General features: G+C 38.5%; 2 protein-coding genes across 4 annotated transcripts in view; one reads left to right on the top strand and one right to left on the bottom strand.

Annotated features, from left to right (window-relative positions):
* Window positions 1-1,060: 1,060 nt before the first annotated feature.
* LOC129717359 (uncharacterized) lies at window positions 1,061-2,452 on the top strand. Its single transcript, XM_055667235.1, has one exon. It carries the CDS (start codon window positions 1,061-1,063, stop codon window positions 2,450-2,452), a length of 1,392 nt encoding a protein of 463 aa, XP_055523210.1.
* A 19,510-nt stretch (window positions 2,453-21,962) lies between these two features.
* LOC129717958 (dopamine receptor 1) overlaps window positions 21,963-24,159 on the bottom strand; it is a 396,922-nt gene continuing 394,725 nt past the window's right edge. For all 3 annotated transcript variants that reach the window (XM_055668263.1, XM_055668262.1, XM_055668265.1), the window contains one exon: window positions 21,963-22,111. In XM_055668263.1, coding sequence (XP_055524238.1) covers window positions 22,073-22,111 — 39 coding nt within the window. In that variant the 3' untranslated portion in view covers window positions 21,963-22,072. The remainder of the gene's footprint in view (window positions 22,112-24,159) is intronic.

A 24,159-nucleotide genomic window follows, 5' to 3' on the forward strand; every position in this document is an offset into this window, starting at 1 on the left:
GGTGGACGGAGTCTGCCTGAATACGATGTTGCTGAAAGGGCCCGACTTGCTCAATACCTTGTTGGGAGTGCTTTTCAAATTCCGGCAGAAGCGAATCGCTTTTTGCGCGGATCTGAAGGAGATGTTCCACCAGGTACAGATTAGACGTGAAGATCGGCATGCTCAACGGCTTCTCTGGCGTCAAGAGACGACACAAGATCCAAGGAGTATCCAGCAGCGGCAGAAGCAATTGTTCACCGACATTATATGGACGACTATCTGGACAGTGCGGATAGCGTGGATGAAGCGGTGAAGTTGGCCCTCGAAGTTAAACATGTACATTCTCTGGGAGGGTTCCATTTGCGGAACTGGTTATCAAACTGCGATCGTGTTTCATTCAAGAATTGTGGCGAGCAAAAACGGATTGGGACGAGCTGATTCCTGAAGCGTTGTGCGACAGATGGGTGCGATGGACGGAGAAGTTTCAGTTTCTGGACCAGATAAAAATTCCGAGATGCTATTTCGGAAACCGGACAACGCAGGAAATCAAGACAACACAGTTGCATATTTTCGTAGACGCGAGCGAAGACGCTTACGCTTGTGTAGCGTACATTTGGGCTGTTGTACCGAATGAAATCGAAGTAGCGCTGGTGGGAGGCAAAGCGAAAGTTGCACCACTGAAAGTACAGTCGATTCCGAGGTTGGAGCTGATGGCTGCGGTGATTGGTGTGAGACTGGCTAAAACGATAGTCAAGGAACACACGCTACGATTCGACGAGGTGATTTTCTGGAGCGACTCGAAGACGGTGATGGCGTGGATCCACTCCGACCATCGGAAATATCGGCAGTTTGTCGCTTGCCGTGTAGGAGAAATACTCTTGAAATCGGAGGCCACACAATGGCGGTGGATTCCGACTAAGGAAAACGTAGCGGACGATGCTACCAAGTGGGGGAAAGGTCCATGTCTATCATCGAACAATCGGTGGTTCAAAGGCCCTAGTTTCCTGCGCCAAACGAGAAACAGTGGCCGTCATGGTCAGAGCCAGCTGCGGAATTCACCACAGAGGAGCTAAGAGCGTGCATGGTCCATCACGTAACAACAGCAGCACAGGCAGTCGACTGGAAAAGATTTTCCTCGTGGATGCACTTATTGAAGTCGGTGGCTTATGGGTACAGATTCAGCCGAAACCTAAAACAAAAAGCCGCAAAGCAAAAAGTGCAGCGTGGGCTGCTAACGCAGGATGAGCTGGTGACAGCAGAACAGCTTATACTTAGTTGGGTTCAATGGGAACAATATCCCGATGAAATGACAGTTCTAAGTGGTGACCAGAAAGTGCCAACGCGACTGCGGACAAAATTAGAGAGAACCAGCAGAATTCGTACCCTGTCACCTTATGTTGATGAATTTGGCGTGCTCCGCTCGGACAGTCGAATTGCTGCGGCTAGGTATGTAGCCTATGACACTCGATACCCCGTTATTCTACCGAAGGAACATATAGTGACTCGCTTACTGGTGAGTTGGTATCATCAAGAGTATTTGCACGCGAATGGAGAGACCGTAGTTAATGAGCTAAAGCAACGTTTTCATATATCGAAGCTGAGATCGCTAGTCCGCGAGGTCGGAAAGGGATGTATGAAGTGTAAAATTAAGAAGGCGGTGCTAATGGTTCCTCGAATGGCATCACTCCCGGCAGCAAGGCTACAGGCGTTTACCCGCCCGTTTTCATACGTGGGGGTGGATTTCTTCGGGCCTATTGCGGTGCGTGTCAATCGCAGCATCAACAAGCGATGGATAGCGCTATTTACGTGCATGACAACCCGTGCCGTACACCTCGAGGTGGTACACACTTTAACGACTGAGTCCTGTAAAATGGCCATCCGACGTTTCATAGGACGCCGAGGTGCACCGGTAGAGATACGAAGCGACAGAGGTACGAACTTCGTAGGATCAAGCAATGAGCTACTAAAGGAGATGAACGAGATTAATTCACAACTTGCGGAGACGTTCACGAACGTGGGCACAAGATGGGTGTTTAATCCACCGGGAGCGCCACACATGGGTGGCGCATGGGAGAGGCTGGTTAGGTCGGTTAAGACGGCTCTAGCGGCGATGTACACTTCGAGGGTTCCTAGTGAGGAGACATTGGCGACGTTGGTGGCGGAAGCTGAGAGTGTGGTGAACTCGCGTCCACTGACGTATATTCCACTCGAGACAGAGCAGCAAGAGGCTTTAACAGTTGGAGTTGGCGATATAGTAGTCGTGGTAGAGGAGAAAGTGAGAAACGGATGGATTCGTGGAAGAGTTGTCGAGACTAAACCTGGAAGGGACGGAAGGGTTCGCTCGGCAGTAGTACAGACGGGCAACGGACTCGTACATCGATCAGTGTCAAAGCTGGCGCGCTTGGACTTAGAAACGGACTCCGGAGAGAGTAAAGCGGAAGAGGAACCAGCTTTACGGGTCGGGGAACTGTAACGGGGTAATGAAACGATCGTAAGACCCCGCGGTCAGCTGACAGTCCGATGACGGTCGTTGACAGGGCTAACGGAAGTATAGATAAAAAGAGAGAGAGTAAGAGGAATAAGACGTAGAGAGAAGAAGAAGTAAAGTCGAAAGTGAAAAACGATTGATTACACGCGACACGAATTAAAAAGTGTGAAATATTTAAGTAAATTGTTAGAAGCGGAGTTGACGGTCTAAATAATTAATTCTTTAAAGAGGCTTCATTCGTTGTCATCGGGTCCAAAGGAAAAGTTGATCAAGCCACTGATACTTATTTGCAAGTAATAAAATAGATTAGAGGTTAGATTATGCAGCAATTATAAATTGATTGCACTTACAGTTATCTTACAGTTGGAAGGAAATAATACGGTGAAAAGGTGGTAGAAGAATAAGAAAAAACTAAATGTAAGTAAAGGAAATATTAATTAGAAAACAAAAAGGTAACGGAAAATTACAGCTTTTAGCGCTCGTCGATAAAACGTTTATTGGACTTTTTCGCACGCTCAAAAGATAGCCCCTTTTCTCTTCAACAATAACTATACCTGTGAGTTTCGATGCCTTTAGTGAAGATAGCTTATTCAGAGACTTAAATGAGTTTTTCAATAAAAATAAGCTATAATCTTATCAGGGCAACCATTTTAGGCTTTGGGGCAACATTTTTCCGCTTTTGTCGGTCAGTGTTATCGATGATTTGGTGCGTAATCTTGTTGAAATTCATCATTTCGCGTATCGGAAAAATCGTATTTTATCAAGCACTAAAATAGAAATTCTCACTGTGTTTGACTATTAAAGTTTTTAACAAAGTAAAAAAGTTCGAATTATCTTGTATTGTTGGTCAGCCAGTCCCTGTTTCTCTCTGAATACGATTTATCGGGACGACCAACTTAACTTTTTCTCGGGCCACTGAAGTCGATTCGAGGAATCTGTGCTACTGACACGAGTGGTCCCGTGTCCGGTTTCTCATAAAAAAAAATCCGTTTTCCTTTTTTCGTTTCCTATTTTCGCGGCCTTCCGACGGTTACAACAAACAGTCAAGTGAGAATTCAATTTACTATCATTTCATTCATCCTGATGATCTGATTTAGTCGTGCTGAGAGGACGGGTTCTGTTGGGTTGGCGATATTTGAGAAGGACCTGAAAAGAATGTCGACAGCTAGGTTGTTGTACTGTCGGTCAATTCTGGATATTTTTAAAGTAGAATGAATAGAATGAATTGGTATCAGTATATAACTACCTTTTACAGTTTCTAGGAAAATGAAACTACTAAAGAAACGACAGTCGAGCACTCCAAAGTTTGAACTCCGACCCTTTGAATGTTGATCAAGCGCTGGATAACTTTTCCAACTTTACTGGCAGAATAATGTTCATAATAAAATACTTCACCTATCTGGCTTACCGGAAATGGTGCTGCCAGCCGGTGTTTGCTCTGCTCTCGGCTTATAATTTAATTAGTTTTTTATCAAAACATTACCAACGAGACCAACGTGTTTTTCTCTGTTGTTAAAAATCCCTTCGCAGTTTCCCGTCTGCTAGAGTGATACAACAATCGGATAACAAATTGTTTGACATTGAGTATAAATCGAGACACCATTTGGTAACAATGTTATCCATTCCTTTGTGTACAGCCGGAGGCAGACCTTTGAAAATAAATCAAAGACGAGTGGTTATTGAATTTTACTTTCCATGCCAGTTCGGGTTGGTTTTCAGGTCGTCAGGAAAATGGTATACTCCACTTTCGATTCGATTGCAAAAGGTGTTTAAACTTGAAGAGAGCGCGAAATTTGGTTAGCGTGCTTAAATTCCTTCTCTCGCCTTAGCGGACCTTTCCAACTCAATGATGAAGAGCTCAATTTCCAGTAACAGGACACAAGAAGGATTTGCTTGAAAGGGATTAAATGAAGAGAAAAATAAATAGAACGGAGAAAACAATTATAGAAACATTTCTCTTTTTCGTTGTCTCTGGTGAGGATTATTTCCACGAAGCACGTGGCCGTGGTTGAAGGACGGTCTCTGACAAACTTACCGGCAGTGAGTGGGTCATTGGGCAGAGGAGAAAATTATAACTTAATTATAAGCGAAGGCACCATTGTTGCCTGCACTGTGCAGCATTGGAAATACACAATTCAATGTAGACTCTTGAACTCTGGTAATTGATGGTCATGTTTTGCATCCCGGTTGTTGAAATTTTACGCATCACTGCCAAGTCGTTTGAAGGATACTTGGGATGAAAATTGCGTAACAAAACAATTATTCGAAAATGATGCTATACCATTTCGAGTGGCTTCAGGATGGATTCATTTGATTTGCTTCTACATTCTGCATTATGCTTTGAGTTCTTTTCAACAAATAATAAACGTTGCTTAAATTAGTGGCCGTAGATCACAAATAAAGCTTAACATACAGTCACAAACAAATTGACGTGGCCCGTCGAAGAAAAACCCTGAAATTCTTCGTTCTTGTTTGAAACGTTATACTTATAGCTTACTGCCTACTAACTAACATTCGTAAAAAAAGTCTTAGCTGATAGCGATATCACTGGTATTATTGACGGTTTTTTGTCTTTGCTAATGAATGTGCACACTTGATATTTAGTTACATTAGTTTTTACATTCCGTTGCATCCGTCTCTTATTTTTATGTATAACACGTAATTTATGTGTAAAACACATAAAACATTCCCAAATTAATGATGTCTAAATGTTGTACAATAGTAAACCGTATATGTATAAACATAATTAATGGGGAATTAAATAAAAATGTAAACTAATTGTAGTGGCGCTTAGGTCACCTTTTCGTCACCTAAAACTTAAAAAACGTAGAACGGCCCTTAAGAACCATATGTCCAAAAACATCCAAATCACAAAAAGTGCAATGACTTCTGCTAGATTTGATGGATTTTTCTAAAAAAATCTTGTTTATTCTGGTAAGGTAGAGTGATTATCCAAATTTGCAGCAAAATCTATTGAGTCTAGAAGGAAATATTGTGAATTTAGCGATTTTGACGGTTTTTGGAAAAAAATCTCCTAAGTGCGTTTTACCCCATTTGGCGGCTATATATAAAATTGAAGCTTCTTAGTTGCTTCAAAAAACGCTATATTCGGATATTTTTCCAGCGATGTTGAGAAGAGTGTAAAGAACCTGAAAATTGACTATTTTTGAAGGGAAAATGCATTTATTTCGTCCTGTTACCTTTTTCCTATATATTGTGACCATGCGTTTTGAAGTACTCTTAGTGCAGAACAATAAAAAAATTTTTTAGGAAAATCCATCGAGTCTAGCAGGAGCTATTGCACTTTTTGTGATTTTAACGTTTTTGAACAAGAATAGATAAACAAACGCTTGAAAATTCAAGCCAAATCGGTGAACATCAAAACAACATACGGTTGCGCCTCTTAAATATTTTTAATTATTATTTATGCTTCTATATGAAAAATTTGGCGTTTGAGACTTTTTTGCAATTATGTATTTGACTTTCGTCATTTATGCAAATAGTAGCTCTTATGGGCACTCAACATTTTTCGTGTTACACCAATTGGAAAAAAATACTAGAATGGCTACTTTGTTTTTGGTCCCGCATTTTGTCGACTAATCACGTTGATGTAATAGGGAAAGTTGTTCATTACCTTTAGAGCTACTTATTGCATAAAAGTCTTTTAAGATTCACTGAATGGCAAAAGTGTCCCAAACGCCAACTTCGTGATCCAATATCAGAAACCTTTCGTCTTGCTGTTAAAGTTGTCCATAGTAATGAAATCTGAGTTTTATATATGGGTCATTCCATACGAAGTGTACATGCCACTTGAACACGACCATCACAGAACATGAGAATATGAAAATATGACGATACGGTAATTTGTGAATATGAGATAATAAGAATATGAATTGAATATACAAGAATATACACTCAAAATATTTTTCACGTTATAATTACCGGAAAAAATATGTGAATATTTTCCACTGTCATTATCATGTAGATTGTACGTGATTGTCATTAGAGTTCATCATGAACTGGTGAGATGGTTCATCCTGTGAATCTTATTCAGTAGACATATGGTTCCATACGAAATGTACATGCCACTTGGACACGACCATCACAGATTTTGCTCAAAGTTGGGGGAATTATTCATCTACTGTCTCTTTGGAAAAATACCAATTTTGGTGTCGATTGAAATACCCCCCGCTCTTCAGGAACCCCCTCTTTATTGCAAAGTCGCGCAATTTTTTGCAAAAATTTCTTTTTTCTTTTTCTTACAATTCATAGACGTAAGATGTCCGAAAAATACTGATAGATGGTTTTTGAATAAAATAAACCAATGAATCCAAAAAGATATAAGTTTTGACCGGAAGTGTTGCCAGATAAATTATTTTTGTATTTGAAAACTAAATTTACATTTTCCGGCAAATGCAGCCATTTTTATTTTAAATTTGATAATTTCATCGTGTTCCTTGGAAAATTTCACATAAGAAACAACTATCATCCCGGGGTAATATGAGCCAATCTCGAGATATAACATTTTTACGAAAAAAGTTGTGAATTTCGTAATTATTTTATTTCATAATTTAGAGACGTAAGACACCCGCAAAATAGTGATAGGTGAATTTTGAGTAAAATAAACTAAGGAATCCAGAAAAAATATTGTTTTTGCCCGGAAGTGTTGTCAGATAGATTATTTTTGCATTTTAAAATTAAATTTGCATTTTTCGGCCAATGCAGCTAATTTTATTTTAAATTTGATGGTTTCATCGTGTTTCTCAGAAAATTTTACGCAAGAAGCACTTACCACTCCGTGGTAATATGAGCCAATCTTGATATATAACATTTTTACGAAAAACAATTACGAAATTCAGAACTTTTTTACTTTAAAAGTAGCTCAAATGCAATTATAACGAATTTTTGTTTGTTATGTATATTTATTTGATTGCCAGAAAAATACATGTAGGGTAGCGAACGGTTTCGGCAGGTTTCTGCATAAGATTGCTGCAGGAAACCTGCCAAAGAAAACCACTGCCAAACCGTTCGCCACCCTACATACTTAGATGTATCGTCTGACAGAAACAAGATCACACATCAAAATGTTCTGAACGCCATTGCTCAAAACATAGAGCATTGTGCATGTTGAACTGTCAAAACTTCATCTAAAAAACTTAAATAGCGGAATAGGCAAGTTTTGGCAGCTGAAACCATTATTGGCGTTCAGAAAATACTATAAACGATGAATGACGAGAAAATCAGAGGTCGATATGACGTTTGTATTCTTACGTATGACAATAAATCTCAGAGCTATACCCTCAAACGTCTTTTAATTACTTGCTCTTTTAGTTTCCAGTTCAGGTAGTACAATGAAAACCCCTACGAGCTGAAGAAACACAAGTGAAACTAAATATTTTTTTCAGAAAAATCATTACGCACATGTTGCGATAAAACTATTTGGCAGTACAAGCATATTACAGGTGTATCAGTGATCTCACGAGGCTACTTATACACATGCAGTTTATCTCAAACATAAATAAAAAGCACTGCGTACTTTATATAGTAAAATATAAAAGTTGATTTTATTATTTTTTTTCTACGGGACGCTGCACTGTGCATCGCTGGCAGCACCGTCTTGATAAAAAAAATGCGATTTTGAGAATATTGAAGAGAGAGTAACCTTTATCAATGACTTGCGGAAGAATATTGAAGAAAGAGAATAGGCGAGAGCAACGTAGAGCATGAAGTGTTTTCTTGCTTTTCTAGTGCAACGCACGTGCTGTTTGAATAAACCGCAGCGTAGTTCAGTATATAGTCAATTCGCGAAAAACATTAGAATGTTTGTCCATCGTAAGTATAAAATATTTTGTCTTTCAGAAAAAAGTCTCCATGAAAATTACAGCTCCATCGTGCAGCAGTCTCCTTCCCAGAATCATGTATAGACAAAACATTCCATTCACACAGACAGACATTCGATGCAGCGTTCTGTTGCGTAGCTTGATATTATTATTATTATTTATTTGTAAAGTTATAGGTATGGTCTTAATCTATATCTATAAATGCGAATGTCTGTCTGTCTGTCTGTCTGTCTGTCTGTTCCCTATAGACTCAAAAACTACTGAACCGATTACCGTAAAAATTTGTTCATAGGGGTTTTCGAGTACGGGGAGTAATCCTAAAATATTAGTTTTGTTCTATCTCATAAGCGTAGGCAAGGGGGGGTAAATTTGTGGTTCATGAACCTGAAAACTTCCTCCCCGATAACCGTTCAAGTTTATATCAAGAATGTTTATGTGTCTTACTCTGTCATGTTAGACCTTCGTGTATCTCAGAGGCGTTGCAAGGATGAGGGAGGGGTAAACAATGTAAACCTTTGATGATTTTAAAACTGCTGGACCGATCAGCATCAAATTCGGTATGCAGAATCTTTAGTAGCTGATGTATTTAAACGGCTTTGAATTTTTTATATTCCATTAGCGTGGCAAAGGGGGGGGGGTGGTGGTGGAAGTAAACTTGCTATTTGTAAACTTCTCAACACCAAACTCAATTACCGTGCCAATTTCTATAAGTAGGTTAGACTCTAAAACATTGATTTTTCTGTATCTCAGTGGCGTAGAAAGGAGGGGGTGTATTAAATTTCATTATTTGTAAATTATGAAAAAGTTCTTCATGAATATTTATATACAGGTGTTTTCGGATATGACTGTCTGTCTGTCTCTTCTCTATAGACTCAAAAACAACTGAACCGATTACCGTGAAAAGTTGTACATAGGAGTTTTCGATTACGGGGAGTAATCCTAAAACATTATTTTTACTGTACCTCATAAGCGTAGGCAAGGGGGGCGAATTTGCGGTGTGTTTATTAATTTTAAAACCGTCGTTAACTCCTATCATCATTTTAATTTTATTGTAAAGGGTTTCAAGCCTAAAGGGTGTTCCCATGATATTGTTCCCTCTCCGATTTTCTTTGTTTTTTTTGCAACAATAGATTAGAAAATTTGCACGCCTTCATCAACATGCGGCAAAATTCTAATGTTATGACAACAACTATTGAACTATTGAAAAATGTCGAGACATGTTTTGAACTCATATTTCGACCAATTAGAGCTGAAAAAACCAATATGGGTATTTTCGGAACCGAGGTTTTATCTAGACCGGAAATCAACCCAAAATGTCAATATGACGTTCTCCGGTTTTTGGAGAACATTCTAAAATGGCTCAATCTAGAAACCATTTTGAAATGAAATATGGCGATTTCCAGTTCCAGAAAATTATCTAATACCTCTCATTATTGTTATTTTTGAAACCAAAATGATACCCAGAAGCCCAAAATCGAGTTCAGTCACAATTTTTAAAATCCAAGATGGGGGTTTCCGATTTCCAGAAAACATTCTGAAATGATCAAATTCTAGGTGTTTTTGGAATCTAGATTAATCCCAGGGACCTAAAATCACCTTTAAACACCACTTTGAAATCCGAGATGATGATTTCCAGTTTCCAAAAATGATCAAATATCACCCAATATGAGCACTGCTGCAATCAAGATGATACACATAGGCCAAAAATCGTCATTTTGAAATTCGAAGTGGCAACTTGCGGTTGCTGGAAAACAGCCAAAAATAGTCATTCCAGAACCGAGACGAAATACAGGATGGCGACTTACGGTTACCAAAAAAGACCAAATACTACATTGTGTGATAGCCTTCGACCCAGAATCGACTTTACAGACCATTTTAGAATCCAATTTGATGGTTTCCGGTTTGCGGAAACCAACCTATAATGACCGAACACCAACGAAATGATACCAAGAGACCTGAAATCAATTCAAGACGCCGTTTCGAAATCCAAGATGGTGGCTTCCGTTTTCCAAATACCACCCAAAATGGCTACATCCGTAATTGAGATAAAGCTCATAGGCCAGAAATCGACCCCTGATTTTAATTTTAATTTTAATTCGAAGTGGCCATTCCCAGCTATTGGAAAACGGCCGAGAATTATCATTTCGGAATCGAGATGATGCCCGGATACCGGAGTACAAATCCAGATGCCACTTTAAAATCCAAGGTGGCGACTTCCGACTTTCGGAAAACAGCCTTCAATGGCAAAACACCACCCAATTCCGGTATTGCAAATGGTGCCCACAGACCGTGAATCAAATCCGAACGCCGTTTTAAAATCCAACATGGCGATTTCTGGTGTCAGAAAATTACCAAAAACAACCCAACACGGGCATTTCTGTTATCAAGATGATGCACATTGGCCAAAAATCGTCCCCAGACACTATTTTGACATTCGAAGTGACAACTTCCGGTTGTTGGGTAACAAAAATCGACAGTCCAGAACCGAGATGACACCCAGGGACCTGATATCAAATCCAGACGCTATTGGAAAATGCAATATGGCGACATCCGGCTACCGAAAATGACCATATACGACAGCCAGTGGCCGAAAATCGACCTAACAGACCAAGTCCAATATGAAGAATTCCGGTTTCTGGAAAACAACCTATAATGACCGAACACCACCAAATATGGGTATTTCTGGAATCAACATGATGCCAAGACACCTGTAATCACATAACACGCCGTTTAGAAATCCAAGATGTTGACTTCCGGTTTTCATAAATCACCCAAAATGGGCATTTCTGTTATCGAGACCGGAGAACAAATCCAGACGCCTTTTTGCAACTCAACTGCAATAACGATATCCGGCTACTAGGAAATACCAAATATCACCCAATATGGGTATTGCATAGAAGCTAAAAAATGATTACAGACGTTATTTTAAAACCAACGTTTAAAATCAACGTTGCAACGTTAGGATGTTGGCAAACAGCCAAAAATGATCATTCCGGAACTGATACGATACCCAAAGATTGGAAATCAAATCCGACGCAATTTTAAAATCCAAGATAGTGATTTTATGATATCCGATTTTCACAATACCAAATACCGAATACCAGGCGCCAAATCCAAGATGGTGATTCTCGGTTTCTGGAACACATCCAAAATGATAGGTGATAATTATAAACATAAACATATTAATACAAAATAATCCATCGTAGTTATTGAACTCATCTTTCGTTAGCTTTCTCGAATGCAATAATGCAAGCCATGTTTATGTAGTTCTACGTCAAATTTGTCACTCCTTAAATTATTTGTAATCGAAATAACCATTTCAATATGTTCATGTTTCGTGGGTTACGTGGGTTTTTTGCACGTGTTACTTGATTAGAGAATGCTTTAGTTTTTTCTAGCCCAAATAATAAGCTTAGTAACAGAACGTTCCGTAAAGTTTTTGAGTTCTTCCCGAATGTACTTGTTAGAGTTTTTAAAGAAATCGAAACGTTGTAGAAAGAAAAACAGAAAAACAGTTTTTAGGGGAGAATACATACAGCCTTATAGATATAACATGGTAATGCTAATTTTTGTTCAAAATTATGTACATTTGAGAGATATGCGGTTGTCGTAAACTTAATGGCGCAGCAACGCGGGCCGGGTATCAGCTAGTGATAGAATAAATCTAAGTTAAATACTCAATTACACTAAACATCTTAAAGAGGTTGTCGTCTACAACATGATGTATAAAGACATGGTGTAACGAAATGTCAAAAGCAGAATCGGCCATATTGAAAAAAAATTGCCAGCGAGTAGGTTTGTTTATAAACAACTAGGGCATAAAACTTATCGCATCTCATAATATATATCATTTGGATGCATTTGCATTATAAATATAGAGCGCACCAGCGAACAGTAGACTGTTCGAAGACAGTAAGGATCCAGGACTCAGTAGCAATTTTGAAAATAAATCCCAGCTGATGGTTAGCCTTCAAGATCATTTCATTGAAGTGTGGACGAAATGTGAGCGCCAATCAAGGTTTACACCAAGATCACGGATGTGAGCTACCCGTTGCAATGTATGATTATAGACCGTTCCGATAATTATAAATACACTTACGATCAACCGTCATTTCAAATAACGTGCAGTATTCAACCAAACGTTGGCTGCGTCCTGTTGTTTACATCCAAAAGAAACAGATGCTGTCATTTTTTCTAACATTTAGTGCGAAATTTTGAAAATGCGTGGCCTTTCTCCCGACCAAATAAAGCGAATTGTGCACAAATGGGGCACCGTGAGTGGTCTTTCTATAAGAAAATTAGCCAGAGAAGAAGGTATAAGTGTCGGGGCAGTTCAAACCGCATTGCGGAAGTATTGTGAAGAGTACACATTTACTGATGCCCCAAGACGTGGTAGAAAACCCGGGCCTGTTGATCCCACAATGGACAAAAAGGTTAAGGAATACTACAAGCCGCATCCTTCAGTATCAGTATGAGATGTGGCGAGAAAGCTTGGAACCTTGGCGAGTAACGTTATGCGTGCCAAGGGAAGAATGGGTCTGCAGACCCGTCGGAAGCAGAAGCAACCAAAACGAAATCCAAAACAAGCTGAATCTGTGTAACCGAGAGCTCGGAAGCTTTATGACAAACTTCTGACCAAAAAAATGGGGTGTGTTATCATGGATGACGAAACCTACATAAAACTGGACTATAAGACTCTGCCAGGACCGCAATTTTATACATCACCGAAGGAAAAGGATGTCCCTGGACCAGTGAAAGCCATTTACACCGAAAAATTCGGCAAGAAGGTAATGGTTTGGCAGGTTATTTGTGAATGTGGGAAAATATCTCGTCCATTCATTACGAATGACACAATGAATGGTAAAATTTACGTGAAAGAGTGTTTGCAGAAAAGGTTGTTACCCATGCTTAAGCAGCATAACAATCCTCCAATCTTTTGGCCCGATCTTGCTTCCTGCCATTACTCTAAGGATGCACTAGGGTGGAATAAAGCAAATAATGTCACATGTGTCCCAAAGAAGATGAATCCTCCAAACTGCCCTGAAATTCGCCCTATTGAAACTTTTTGGGCTTTGACCAAGGCAAAGCTGAGGAAATATGTCAAACCAGCGGACAATGTTGAAAAATTTAAAAAAGATTGGCTTAAAATGGTAAATCTGGTCGGAGAGCACACTGTGCTAAAGCTTATGAGTAGTGTTAAGAGAAAAGTTAGAGAACTCGCGTATCCTACGAAAAATAATCCCAACTTGAATTGAAACTGGAAAGAAAACACTTATTATCTATATTTCAGAATAAAATGACCCGCAAAATCCTGTATTTTTTGTTTTATTCAAGAAAGAAGATGTACTTATAAATTTCGGAACAGTCTATAAGTACTATGAAATCAAAAATGATTGATTTCAGCTTGTGGTGAAAAGAAATCACGTCATACTGCAGAACAAATTCGTTGATCAATCGTTGTAGTTCCAGACAATCGGATAAGGCTTTGATTACCGCGAATATTTTCACATCCTCTGCGTAACCCAGGGTGTAAAGTGGAGCTTCTTTGATGAAAAGTGTGAAATGTACCCAAAGGCAGTAATGTGGGACGCCGGAGAGATTGGTGAAATATTACGACTCTTCTGCACACTTAAATTTTTTTGCCGGGTCTCGGTAATTTATTGCCGAGAACGGCACCACTGAGTGCTCGGTAAAAAAAAACCTAAATTAATCCACCTAGCGGTCAGACTCAGCCTTTCTCATTCAAACTTATTATTTGTAAAAATAGATTTACATGAATGCTTAAATCCAATAAATGTTTATCCACTCTTTGGGTTGTAAAATATTGATGTTGTAATTAAAGTATAAAATATGAAATTTAGTACTTAAGAAATAGCGAAATAAAAGCAATGACTCTAATTTCGAACAATTTAATCACGAGCGATGCCGGGAACGTTCAGATAGTACGATACCACATTTAAATCATGTTGAGGCCATATATATTGATCGAAGCAGGGCAATTTCTTTTCTTTCTAAGTCTTTTCAACAGCATATCAAATTGTTATGAATTTTGTTATTTGTAAGTTTGAGAGATGACTCATTTGTATGACACTAGTTATGTTCAAATAAATCGTGTAATACTTGAGATAATAGACTTTCGTTGTTTTACAAATTAAAACAAAACGCTTGCTTAAGTTTGATTACAATCAAATGAAAAGGGAACGTATGGGGCAGCCAAACTTTGAAACCACGTGTTCAATCATAATTCATCAGTTAACCCTTAACTAGCCCGTTCATCTGAGATCAATATTGTTCAAATCGGTTGTGTAGTTTCTAAGATAATGAAGTTTCGTGATTTTCACATTTCGATACATTACAGACGAAGTTACAGTCCGATTACTGCAAAATTCAATAGGGTGTTGTGAGGTAGGTAGACCTTTTATTTGATACTAATTCTGTGGAAATCGGGTCAACCATCTCTGAGAAATATGAGTGAGTCCAAGTAATTTGTTTTGGAATATGTTTCTTTTCATAGCTGGATTTCACATTTTTAAACATAACAGGTAAAGTAATAATCCGTTTGTAAAAAAATTCATTAGGGTCTTATGGGGCAACAAGACCTTTCATATGACACTAATTTTATAAAAATCGGGCCAGCCATCTCTGAGAAACATGAGTGAGATTAAATAGTCTCTAGAACACGTTTCTTTCCATAACTTCTGAACCACATGTTCAATCTTCATAAAATTCAAAAGTAAAGGGTTTTTAAGGTAGCCCGTTCATTTGAAACTAATTTTAATCAAATCAGATGTGTGGTTTCTGAGATATTGATGTTTCGTGATTTTTACACTTTGATACATAACCTCTAAACTAGAAATCAGATTACAATAAAATTCAATAGGGTCTTATAGGGCAACTAGACCTTTCATTTGCAATTAATTTCATTGAGATCTGTTCGGTCAGACCATCTCTGAGAATAGTGAGTGCGAAAAAAGATGCACATACACACGTACACACCCACACACAAACATATACACCTATACATGCTTATATGCAGAAAATGCTCGATTCGTCTAACTGAGTCGAGTAGTATATGACATTCGGCCATTTGGATCACTTTTCTACCTTTTAATTAGCCAGTGATCGTTAGGAGGGAGTCAATATGTTTACTTTCATTATGTGATTTCACATTTTCATGAACAACGGACAAAGTTACAATCCGATTGCAATGAAATTCAATAGCAACCTATGGGGCAACTAGACCTTTCATTTGACACTAATTTCGTGAAAATCGGTTCAGCCATCTCTGAGAAAAACGAGTGAGTTCAAACAACCTCAGGATAACTTTTCTTTACATAACTTTTGAACCATATGTTCAATCATAACGAAATTCAAAAGTTAAGGGTTCTGGAGACAGCCCGATCATTTGAAACCAATTTTATTAAAATCGGTTGTGTGGTTTCTGAGATTTTGATGTTTCGTGATTTTTACATTTTGATACATAACCTCTAAACTAAAAATCCGATTACAATGAAATTCAATAGCAACCTATGGCGTAACTAGACCTTTCATTTACAATTAATTTTATGAAAATCGGTCCAGCCATCTCTGAGAAAAGTGAGTGAGAAAAAAAAGTTGCACATACATACACACACACACATACACACATACATACATACATACAGAAAATGCTCAGTTCGTCGAAAGGGGTCGAGTGGTATATGACATTCGGCCATTGGGACAACTTCTATACTTTTGGTTTTTCCAGTGATTGCTATACCTTTCTAGGAGAAAGGCAAAAATATTGACAGCTGTCATATTTTTTCGTGAGTCTTGGTTTACCTAACTGATTTTTTTGGCACAAAATATCCGAAATTCGAGATTTCAGTTGGGTTGAACCGAGATTTACGAAAAAATGTGACAGCTGTCATTATTTTTACAACCGAACACTCAGTGGTGTCGTTCTCGGCAATAAATTACCGAGATCCGGCAAAAAAAAATTAAGTATGTGAACCATTCTTCACGCAGATATGATTCCGTCAGATATGATTCCATCCACTTTATTAGATCACCAGAAATCCCAAGTTTCTCGATCCTACTCAGTAGTGTTCCGTCGTCGACATGATCGAAAACAGCTTTCAGGTCTGTGTAAATGGCGTCTACCTGTTCCCCGTCACCCATACGGCTCAAACAAAATGAGACAAATTGAGTCAAATTCGTTGCTACAGATATTTTGGGAAAGAAGCCATGCTGATCCACGGAAATGTATAGGGAGCTACAAGTAAACAACGCTTCATGGACGATGATTTCGAACATCTTCGAACAAGCACAAAGTGACCTTATTCCGCGATGGTCTTCAATGTTTCGTTTGTCTCATTTTTGTGTACTGGAAACAAGTCCGATTTTTCCACATCGTTGGAAATACTTTCTGCTAAAAGGTAAGATTCAGTATAATTAAGAGAGGTCGAATGAGCACTGCCATGCATTTTTAACGTAGAACTACGTCTCTCAGGAAGTTCGGATACATACTCGGCTACATAGGGATGTAAAATGAAAATCTGAAACCGGAAAAAGTGAAAAAATGTCCAATTTCAAATGCTAATAAATCGGTTAGTTTTCGGTGGATTTCCTTCATCCTTGCAGCAATAGATTGGAATACCTTCTAAGATTCTTCCCAAATGCAGAAAATTGTAATTTTATTATTAAAACTATTGTACTATTGAAAATAGTCAAGCCTTGTCAAAACGAAAAATTCGATCTCTGATTGGTCGTTATATTATTGCTTCCCAAGCACGGTCGACAGAATCATAGACCTTGCACTTCGCAATGTGATAGTTATTTGGCCTATATCAAAGCCTGTTTCAGCCGAAGTCGCTCATAATAGTTCCAGACAGCAACAACAGCCGTTCTCCCTTAGCAGCAGCAGCGGTGCAGCGGATAGCGGCCATAGCTGTGGCATGGCAACGGGTAGCGCAGCAGTTGCAGCCGGTATCAGCATCGATAGTAGCAGGGACAGCTGATGCAGGAGCACGGATGCAGAAGCAGCGGATACCAATGGCAGCGTATAGCGGCCACAGCTATATCAACGGATAGCGGCAGCAGTTGCAGCGGGTATATCAGCATCGTTAGTAACAGGGCCAGCTTATTCAGTGGGGCACTTCTTTCAGTGAAATGCTGCCTCTGTGCGATAGCGGGCACTAGTAAATATGCATCCAATGAAAAGTTGCCTCATTTTGACAACACACCAACGTTATGGGAAGCTGGCGTTCAAAATGCATGAGCCGTCTAGTTTTGAGTGTTAAAACAGCTTTTCACTGTGTTGTTCTATCACAAGGTATTCGCACTGTCGGTGATAACGCAAAGAAGCGATCGGCTTTTATCCGATATTGAGTTAAACAGCAAATTGTCCTTTTCAGGATGAAATAAATATTCAATTGAAGAGTAATATTTTCTCTTAAAATAATTAATATCTTCAAATTTGGAACAGTTATAAAATTGGGTTCATCTCCATGTCTCAGAACGTACTGAATTATCTTTTCCTTCAGTAATAAGCACAATACCCGAACAGCTGTTATTATTTGCATAGAAATTAAATTATCGCATAAGCGGATTCCGTAATTTCTTCACTCGGATTCCGGAATTTGCGCGAGTTTTTTTTCACGCGGATTCCGGAATTTACGCGGTTTTTCGCGCGTATAAAGCGACATTAGTGTACCCCTAGTCTCTTTAATCGATTGTTGCGAGGTGCGCGTGCATTGCACAGTGGTCCAATAAGGCAAAAAGTGGAAGTTAATTCCATAGCGCCTTTCACCTTTATTCTAGCTTAAAAGTGTCTTCGGAACAATTGTTTGTATGAATGACTCGCATAATTGCGAATTGTCAAAAAGCATGAAAAGTTTACTATACTAAAAATAAAAAAAATAACTTTTTTGTGTTAAGAGATAGAAGAATAATTTGTTCAGCAAAGTTGTAGAAGATTCAAAAATATGAAACTTTGTTGAGCAAATGAAAATTCTATCTTCTTTCGGTACAAAGTTATAAAGTATATTACATGGAACTTACTTAAAAGTTAGTTTTTTGTACTTAACTTTTGTTAGTTGCGTTTTACACGAAAGTATTGTTCGGAGATATTGTTAGAGCACACAAAATACACATTTTTGCCAAAGGCAATATATCTCCAGCATTTTTCCTTACAAAGTTATATCATATTTGAGCTTATTTTTTCGATAACTTCAAGAACGTATAGGTTCAAAAGGGGCAAGTGGTATCATGATGTCAATACTTTTCCTTGAAGTTAAGCTGAAGTACTATAAACCCATATTAGAGTACGGCGAGCATATGTTACAGTAGGTTTTCATATATCCAAAATACTAACTCTTTGTGTTAAGAGATAGAGGAATGTTTTATTCGGCAAAGTTTTAGAAAGTGAAAAAATATGAATCTTTGCCGAACAAACAAAATTTCTATCTGCATTGGGTACAGAGTTACAGAGTATTTTTTGTAAAAGTTACTTAAAAGTTAATTTTTTGCACTTAACTTTTCTTGGCTACATTTTACAAGAAAACGTTGTTCTGAAGAAGCATTGGGGCATATAAAACACACGTTTTTGTTGAAGACCACACATCTCCAGGACTTTTCCCTACAAAGTTATAGCATGTTTTAGCTTATTTTTTCAATAACTTTAAGAACGTTTTTACTTTATACGTTCTTAAAGTTATTGAAAAAATGAGCTAAAACATTTTATTGCCTTATTGGACCACTGTGCATTGGTTCGGAAATCAAAATTGGTACCTAAACCTTACCCTTATCAATCGAACCTTCGAAAAATTCAGAGAAAAACAGTTCTGAAGTCATGGCGACCAGCGTATCTCATACGAATTTTAGCGTATTGCGCTCCAAAGGGTGAAATAGCTTTCGCCAATTCTAAAGAAAAAAAAAACACATAGTATTTTAGTTCCGCCGAACCGTGGTCTCAGACGCCAATCCCGTTGCAAATAGTTACAAAAGCTCCGCGTACGAACCAGCGTTCATAAGGCTGCGTACACAATCTCTATTACCCGTCTGTGGGTACCATTTTGAATGGTTGTATGGGAAATCGTCCCAGCAGAACGTGAACAAGCCCTATTGTACCATTCAGAATGTTTTTCAAATAGCTCCACAGCGGGCAGACGTTCCCTCAAATGCGGCAGCTGTATTTGGCTTCGGAAGCTAGATGCTGAATGCCCAATTTGAATAACACCAGACAAATGTGTGAATACACGTCTGTTTAGTAGGATGAATATTTTACCGAATCAGACGCTTTCCTCTGCCACTCGCCGAGTCTGGGTCAGGATGATAATGTTGCTCATGCTCCGATGCAATTGAGCAATTGGGGCTTTGGCTTTAAGGGAATGGTGTGGCAATAGAGAATGGATGGTCTGGTGCTGCTGTTCGCATAAATCTAAACAGTCCACGTGGAGAGGGGGCCTGGCTTTTGTTAAGCCATCCGTGTACACCGGTAGTTGCGTGCCGTACCAGCACTCAGAATAACAATAGTGACAGCAGTGTCATAACGCTGACTTAACAACATTTTCTGGTCTGCTCTAATACCTGTTCAGTTCCTCTGCCTGCATTTACATCCCAAAATCAGCAGAGCTATAATTTAGAGTGAAAAAGCGTCCTATTTAACATATTGTTCGCAGGAGATGTGAAGTTGGCTGAAGAAAATCTTTTTTTCAGATTTACTACTATCACAGACTAACAGACATAACACTTTGAGAAAATTTTCAATTAAAGCATCGTTCGGATAATAACAGTGCTTAACGTTAGTAAAACTAGTACCACAGACAAACAGACGTGCCTCTTCGAAGAAAAATCCTGAAAAATCGTCGTCTATTTTCGAAACGTTACACTCATGCGCCACCATGTGAGCTTATTGCCTACAAACTTATTCTCGTAAAACGGTTTTTGTCATTGCTAATGGGTGTGTACGCTTGCTTAAATGAACCTCAGTGGCATTACTGACGGTTTTTGTCTTTGATAATAAATGTACACGCTTGCTTATAGCGACACTAGTGGCATTATTACCCACTAACCAAAATTTTAAAATAATCGTAATTTTTTGGTCGATGAAATCGTCATCGAATGGCTCGTCTGTTTGTCTGTGATAGTACCATCTGCTGCCGTATTCGCAGTGCGTCTCATTTTGCGACATTAGCGCTAGCGTAAATGCATGTGTCAAATTGGGAACCACAAATGTGTATGGCATTGCAAGACAGTACCCCAAACGGTGTTTTCGCGTGATGACCGTTATTCGATTGAATATTTGAAATGATTTTTTTTGTGGTGACGGCTGTGCCACAATATTTACATTTATGCAAAGTACTTTTCTGGAGCTCTAATTGAAAAAAATATCTTGACAAACTCTTATCACATATTTTTTTCGGTCAACAAATTTGATCAAACAAAAATGGCATTTTTTCTCAATTATGTGCATTTATATCAAATTCGAAAGACCTTGTGCACCTAGTGGCCTGGTTTCAGCGAGAATTGCTCATTATTCTTTGAGTTTCAAAAGTTTCATGTGTAGTTTCATTTAAATAAGAAATCTGTGATAGAAATTTTGCGTATTCTCAGGTTACTTTGATTAGTTGCTTTTCTTTTGTATTTTTTTGTTGAACAGTTGCCTAGTTATAATGGAATCTCGTCAGTCTATGTGACCAGAATCCACGAAGACTGGTTTTTCAGATTCTGCTTTTTACCGATGGCCAGATGTCCAGAGACAGTAAAGTTCTTATACAATTCTCAAAGTTGTATAATAGTTAACTATTTTAGATTAGTAAGATTAATATCGTTTTACTGACCTTTTACTTACTTACTTACTTACTTACTTACTTACTTACTTACTTACTTTTCACTTTACTTACTGTTACTGACGTTTTACTGACTTTACTGTTTTATTTTGGTAAACACATTTTTACCTCCTCAACCCGGTAAGCTGTCTGATTATAATTCTCCGCTTGTGTTTAGGTTTGCTGCAGATGCTTGTGCGGTTTGTCAGAAAGCCAGAACATACCGCAGAAACAATCAGCCCATATAAACAACATTGCGGTTGGTCTGTGTTTATGACTATTAGTGGTTGCGGAGAAAAGCACATGCATTTAAATCCCATCCAGTTTATGGAAATTACACTTTCACACACATTAGGCTGCCTCTACCGGTCGCTTTGTTTGTTCAGGTAAATCAAATAACTCCTCGCCGGATTCGTTATTTATATTGCTTACCTTTTCCAGTTTGAAAGAAGGCACCTACCGTTTGGCCACAATAGGAACCATCATCCATCATTTCTCACGATTGTGGGCTGAACAGTAGGCAGTAGGCGGTTTTTCGTTTTGAAAGGTTGACGTTTGACAGCCCTCTGCATAACGCTTTTTGTACTCCTAACAAAAATTTTCCCCACAAGCAGCCAACAAAAAACAAAAGGATATTATTGTTCAATTGGATTAGAATTCAATTTGTCTTCTTGTCTGGATGTCAGCTGCTGCAGGAGGAAGAATGTCGTGTGTTTGCGCAATACTCTCGAAGGCTGTAAGGTAATTGTTTGTTTGAGGTTACAGGTTGCCGTCGAAAAGGGAGTAGGCATAGCCTTGTGACGTATGTAAGGAAAAAAGATGATACAAGCAGTAATTTAGCACAATGTGTTTGTATATCTATGCTTGTACACACACCATTTGTACAGATACAGTTAATAATGGATGAAGCATTTATTTTATTCTATTATTCCAGTTCAAAATGTGTTGAGTGTTTTTCAGAAGATTGAAAAGTACTGCTGGTCTTCGGCTTCATCCTGTCAAAAAAAAGAAAAAAAAGGTGAGCAAAATCATATGTGAGTATTTCGAAATCTAGATGATATTGCAACCTACTACCATGAATGCTGGTGAGTGTGTATGTGCACTGTCTCCAGTTGTGACAAAATCAGAAAAGCCAACAACTTAGGTAATAAGTCAAAGCTAGGACGATCATAAAATGGATATTAAACCCATTTTAGCTGATTGACAAATTGAACGAACTCACAAAGAGTCTGGATAACTCTTCCGTCAGCGGTTTGTCAGCGTAATTTCCATGTTGCCGTCCGAAGCTACGATTCGCTTCACTGCTGTCAAAGTGATAACTTTCGAACAAAAAGCGAACTCTGCTAGCGCTATTAATATACTATTGTGAGAGCTGTCCTTGTTAGCGGGCGATGAATGGCTCCATTTCCGATCCGTTCGCTCCGTTCTGGCGTAGATGGTTTCCGCCACATCAACTACCGGTCGTCTAGCTGACTGGCTGTCCGGAGCGGGCAGCGGACAGCCAGAGCTACCGTACAGTGATCCTTCTTAATTAGGAACGCTTATTCACATCCACCGCGTTAGTATTTGCTTTTGCAGTTGATTTTCTGCGTCGAGTTTTAGCGGAAAACAGTGCGGAAGATTTCCAAAGGATGCTATTGCAGCAAAACAGTGGATTAGAATGAATAATGAAGCTCATTAAAATTTATAATTGTATATTCTTCTTTGGCTTTTACGATGGGATCATTTCGCGGTTCAGTTGACTATCAGTCGTTTCTATTTTAATTTGAGCATGTTTAGGAATAGGCTGAATAACTGATGTCAATGTCAATCGGAATCACGAAATACGACAGACTGGAGGCTCTCCGGTACGATATAATAAACGAATATCTTTATTGGTTATTGTACGGCCAATAATCGCTAGTAATGCTGCTCATGCACCATTTGCAAGTATTAAATATTTCCATGTACAGGTCGGACTCGATTATCCGGAGAATCGATGTTTTTTTCACTCCGGATAATCGAATCACAAAAAAATTATTCAAGTTTGCAAGGGATAGTGATGGAACAATTCAACATAAAACACAAGACAAAAAGCAGGAAAAATACCCCGGATGATCGAGTCTGTCCTGTACTTCCATTAACGACATTTAATCGTCGATTCGCGAGCGAATTACCGACTATTATAGCTAATTTTTTAAGCCGAGCCAGCTAATGGAGATGATTATGAAATGCTGCTGCTTTTTAGTGATTGATCGGGGATTGAACAGAATAAATATATTTTCGCAATAAACATGGAATTACCGACGTCAATAAGCGTTCAACTTTTTTGGCTCTTCATGCTGTGTTGAATATTGAAGTTAATAACGCTGAAAGGACCGATTCTCAGTTCATTTTTTTTAACAGCATTCAATAGCAATACACTTTCAATGGTTTTGATCTATATTTAATTGCATGTATACAGGTATATAAGTACATTTAACAACATGTTAAATCAGAATTATTACTGCAGTAATCAACAGACTGGATTGTGGTAACATTGCCATCAAAATGATCAATTCAAATATTCAATCAAATAACATCGTTTTGTGTTGCTATTATGATACAATAGCACTACCGTCGGAATAAAAGAAGTGGCGCAATATGTTTCTATTTTCGCGTCGCTTCTTTTATTTCTTTTATTTTCTGCTAGCAAAAACATCACTGGGAACTCTGCCCGAAATCGATGTTAACCAGGGATGTCAAGCCATTTTGTGAAATATCTTAAAGGTCCACGAAAACATGTCTTTCCACCCGAGATGCCGGGTAAAAACTGGCTGGAAGCTGAAATAATTAACGGCGAACCGGAAGATGACGGGAAAAATAGCCATTTCTGCAAATCACAGTTGGCTAAATGCAAAGATAACTAGAACAAGATACCTTCCATATTTTTCATACATTTTGAACACGACCGATTTCCGACGGTTAGTGCTGCCATTTGATGACTTAAATTCTCATAAAATTGTCACTATGAGCAAAACCGATTTATCGTGCATAGTCCGTCATCGATCGTTGAGCTGATCAA

This window comes from Wyeomyia smithii, chromosome 1, assembly GCF_029784165.1.
Source record: "Wyeomyia smithii strain HCP4-BCI-WySm-NY-G18 chromosome 1, ASM2978416v1, whole genome shotgun sequence".
NCBI lineage: Eukaryota > Metazoa > Arthropoda > Insecta > Diptera > Culicidae > Wyeomyia > Wyeomyia smithii.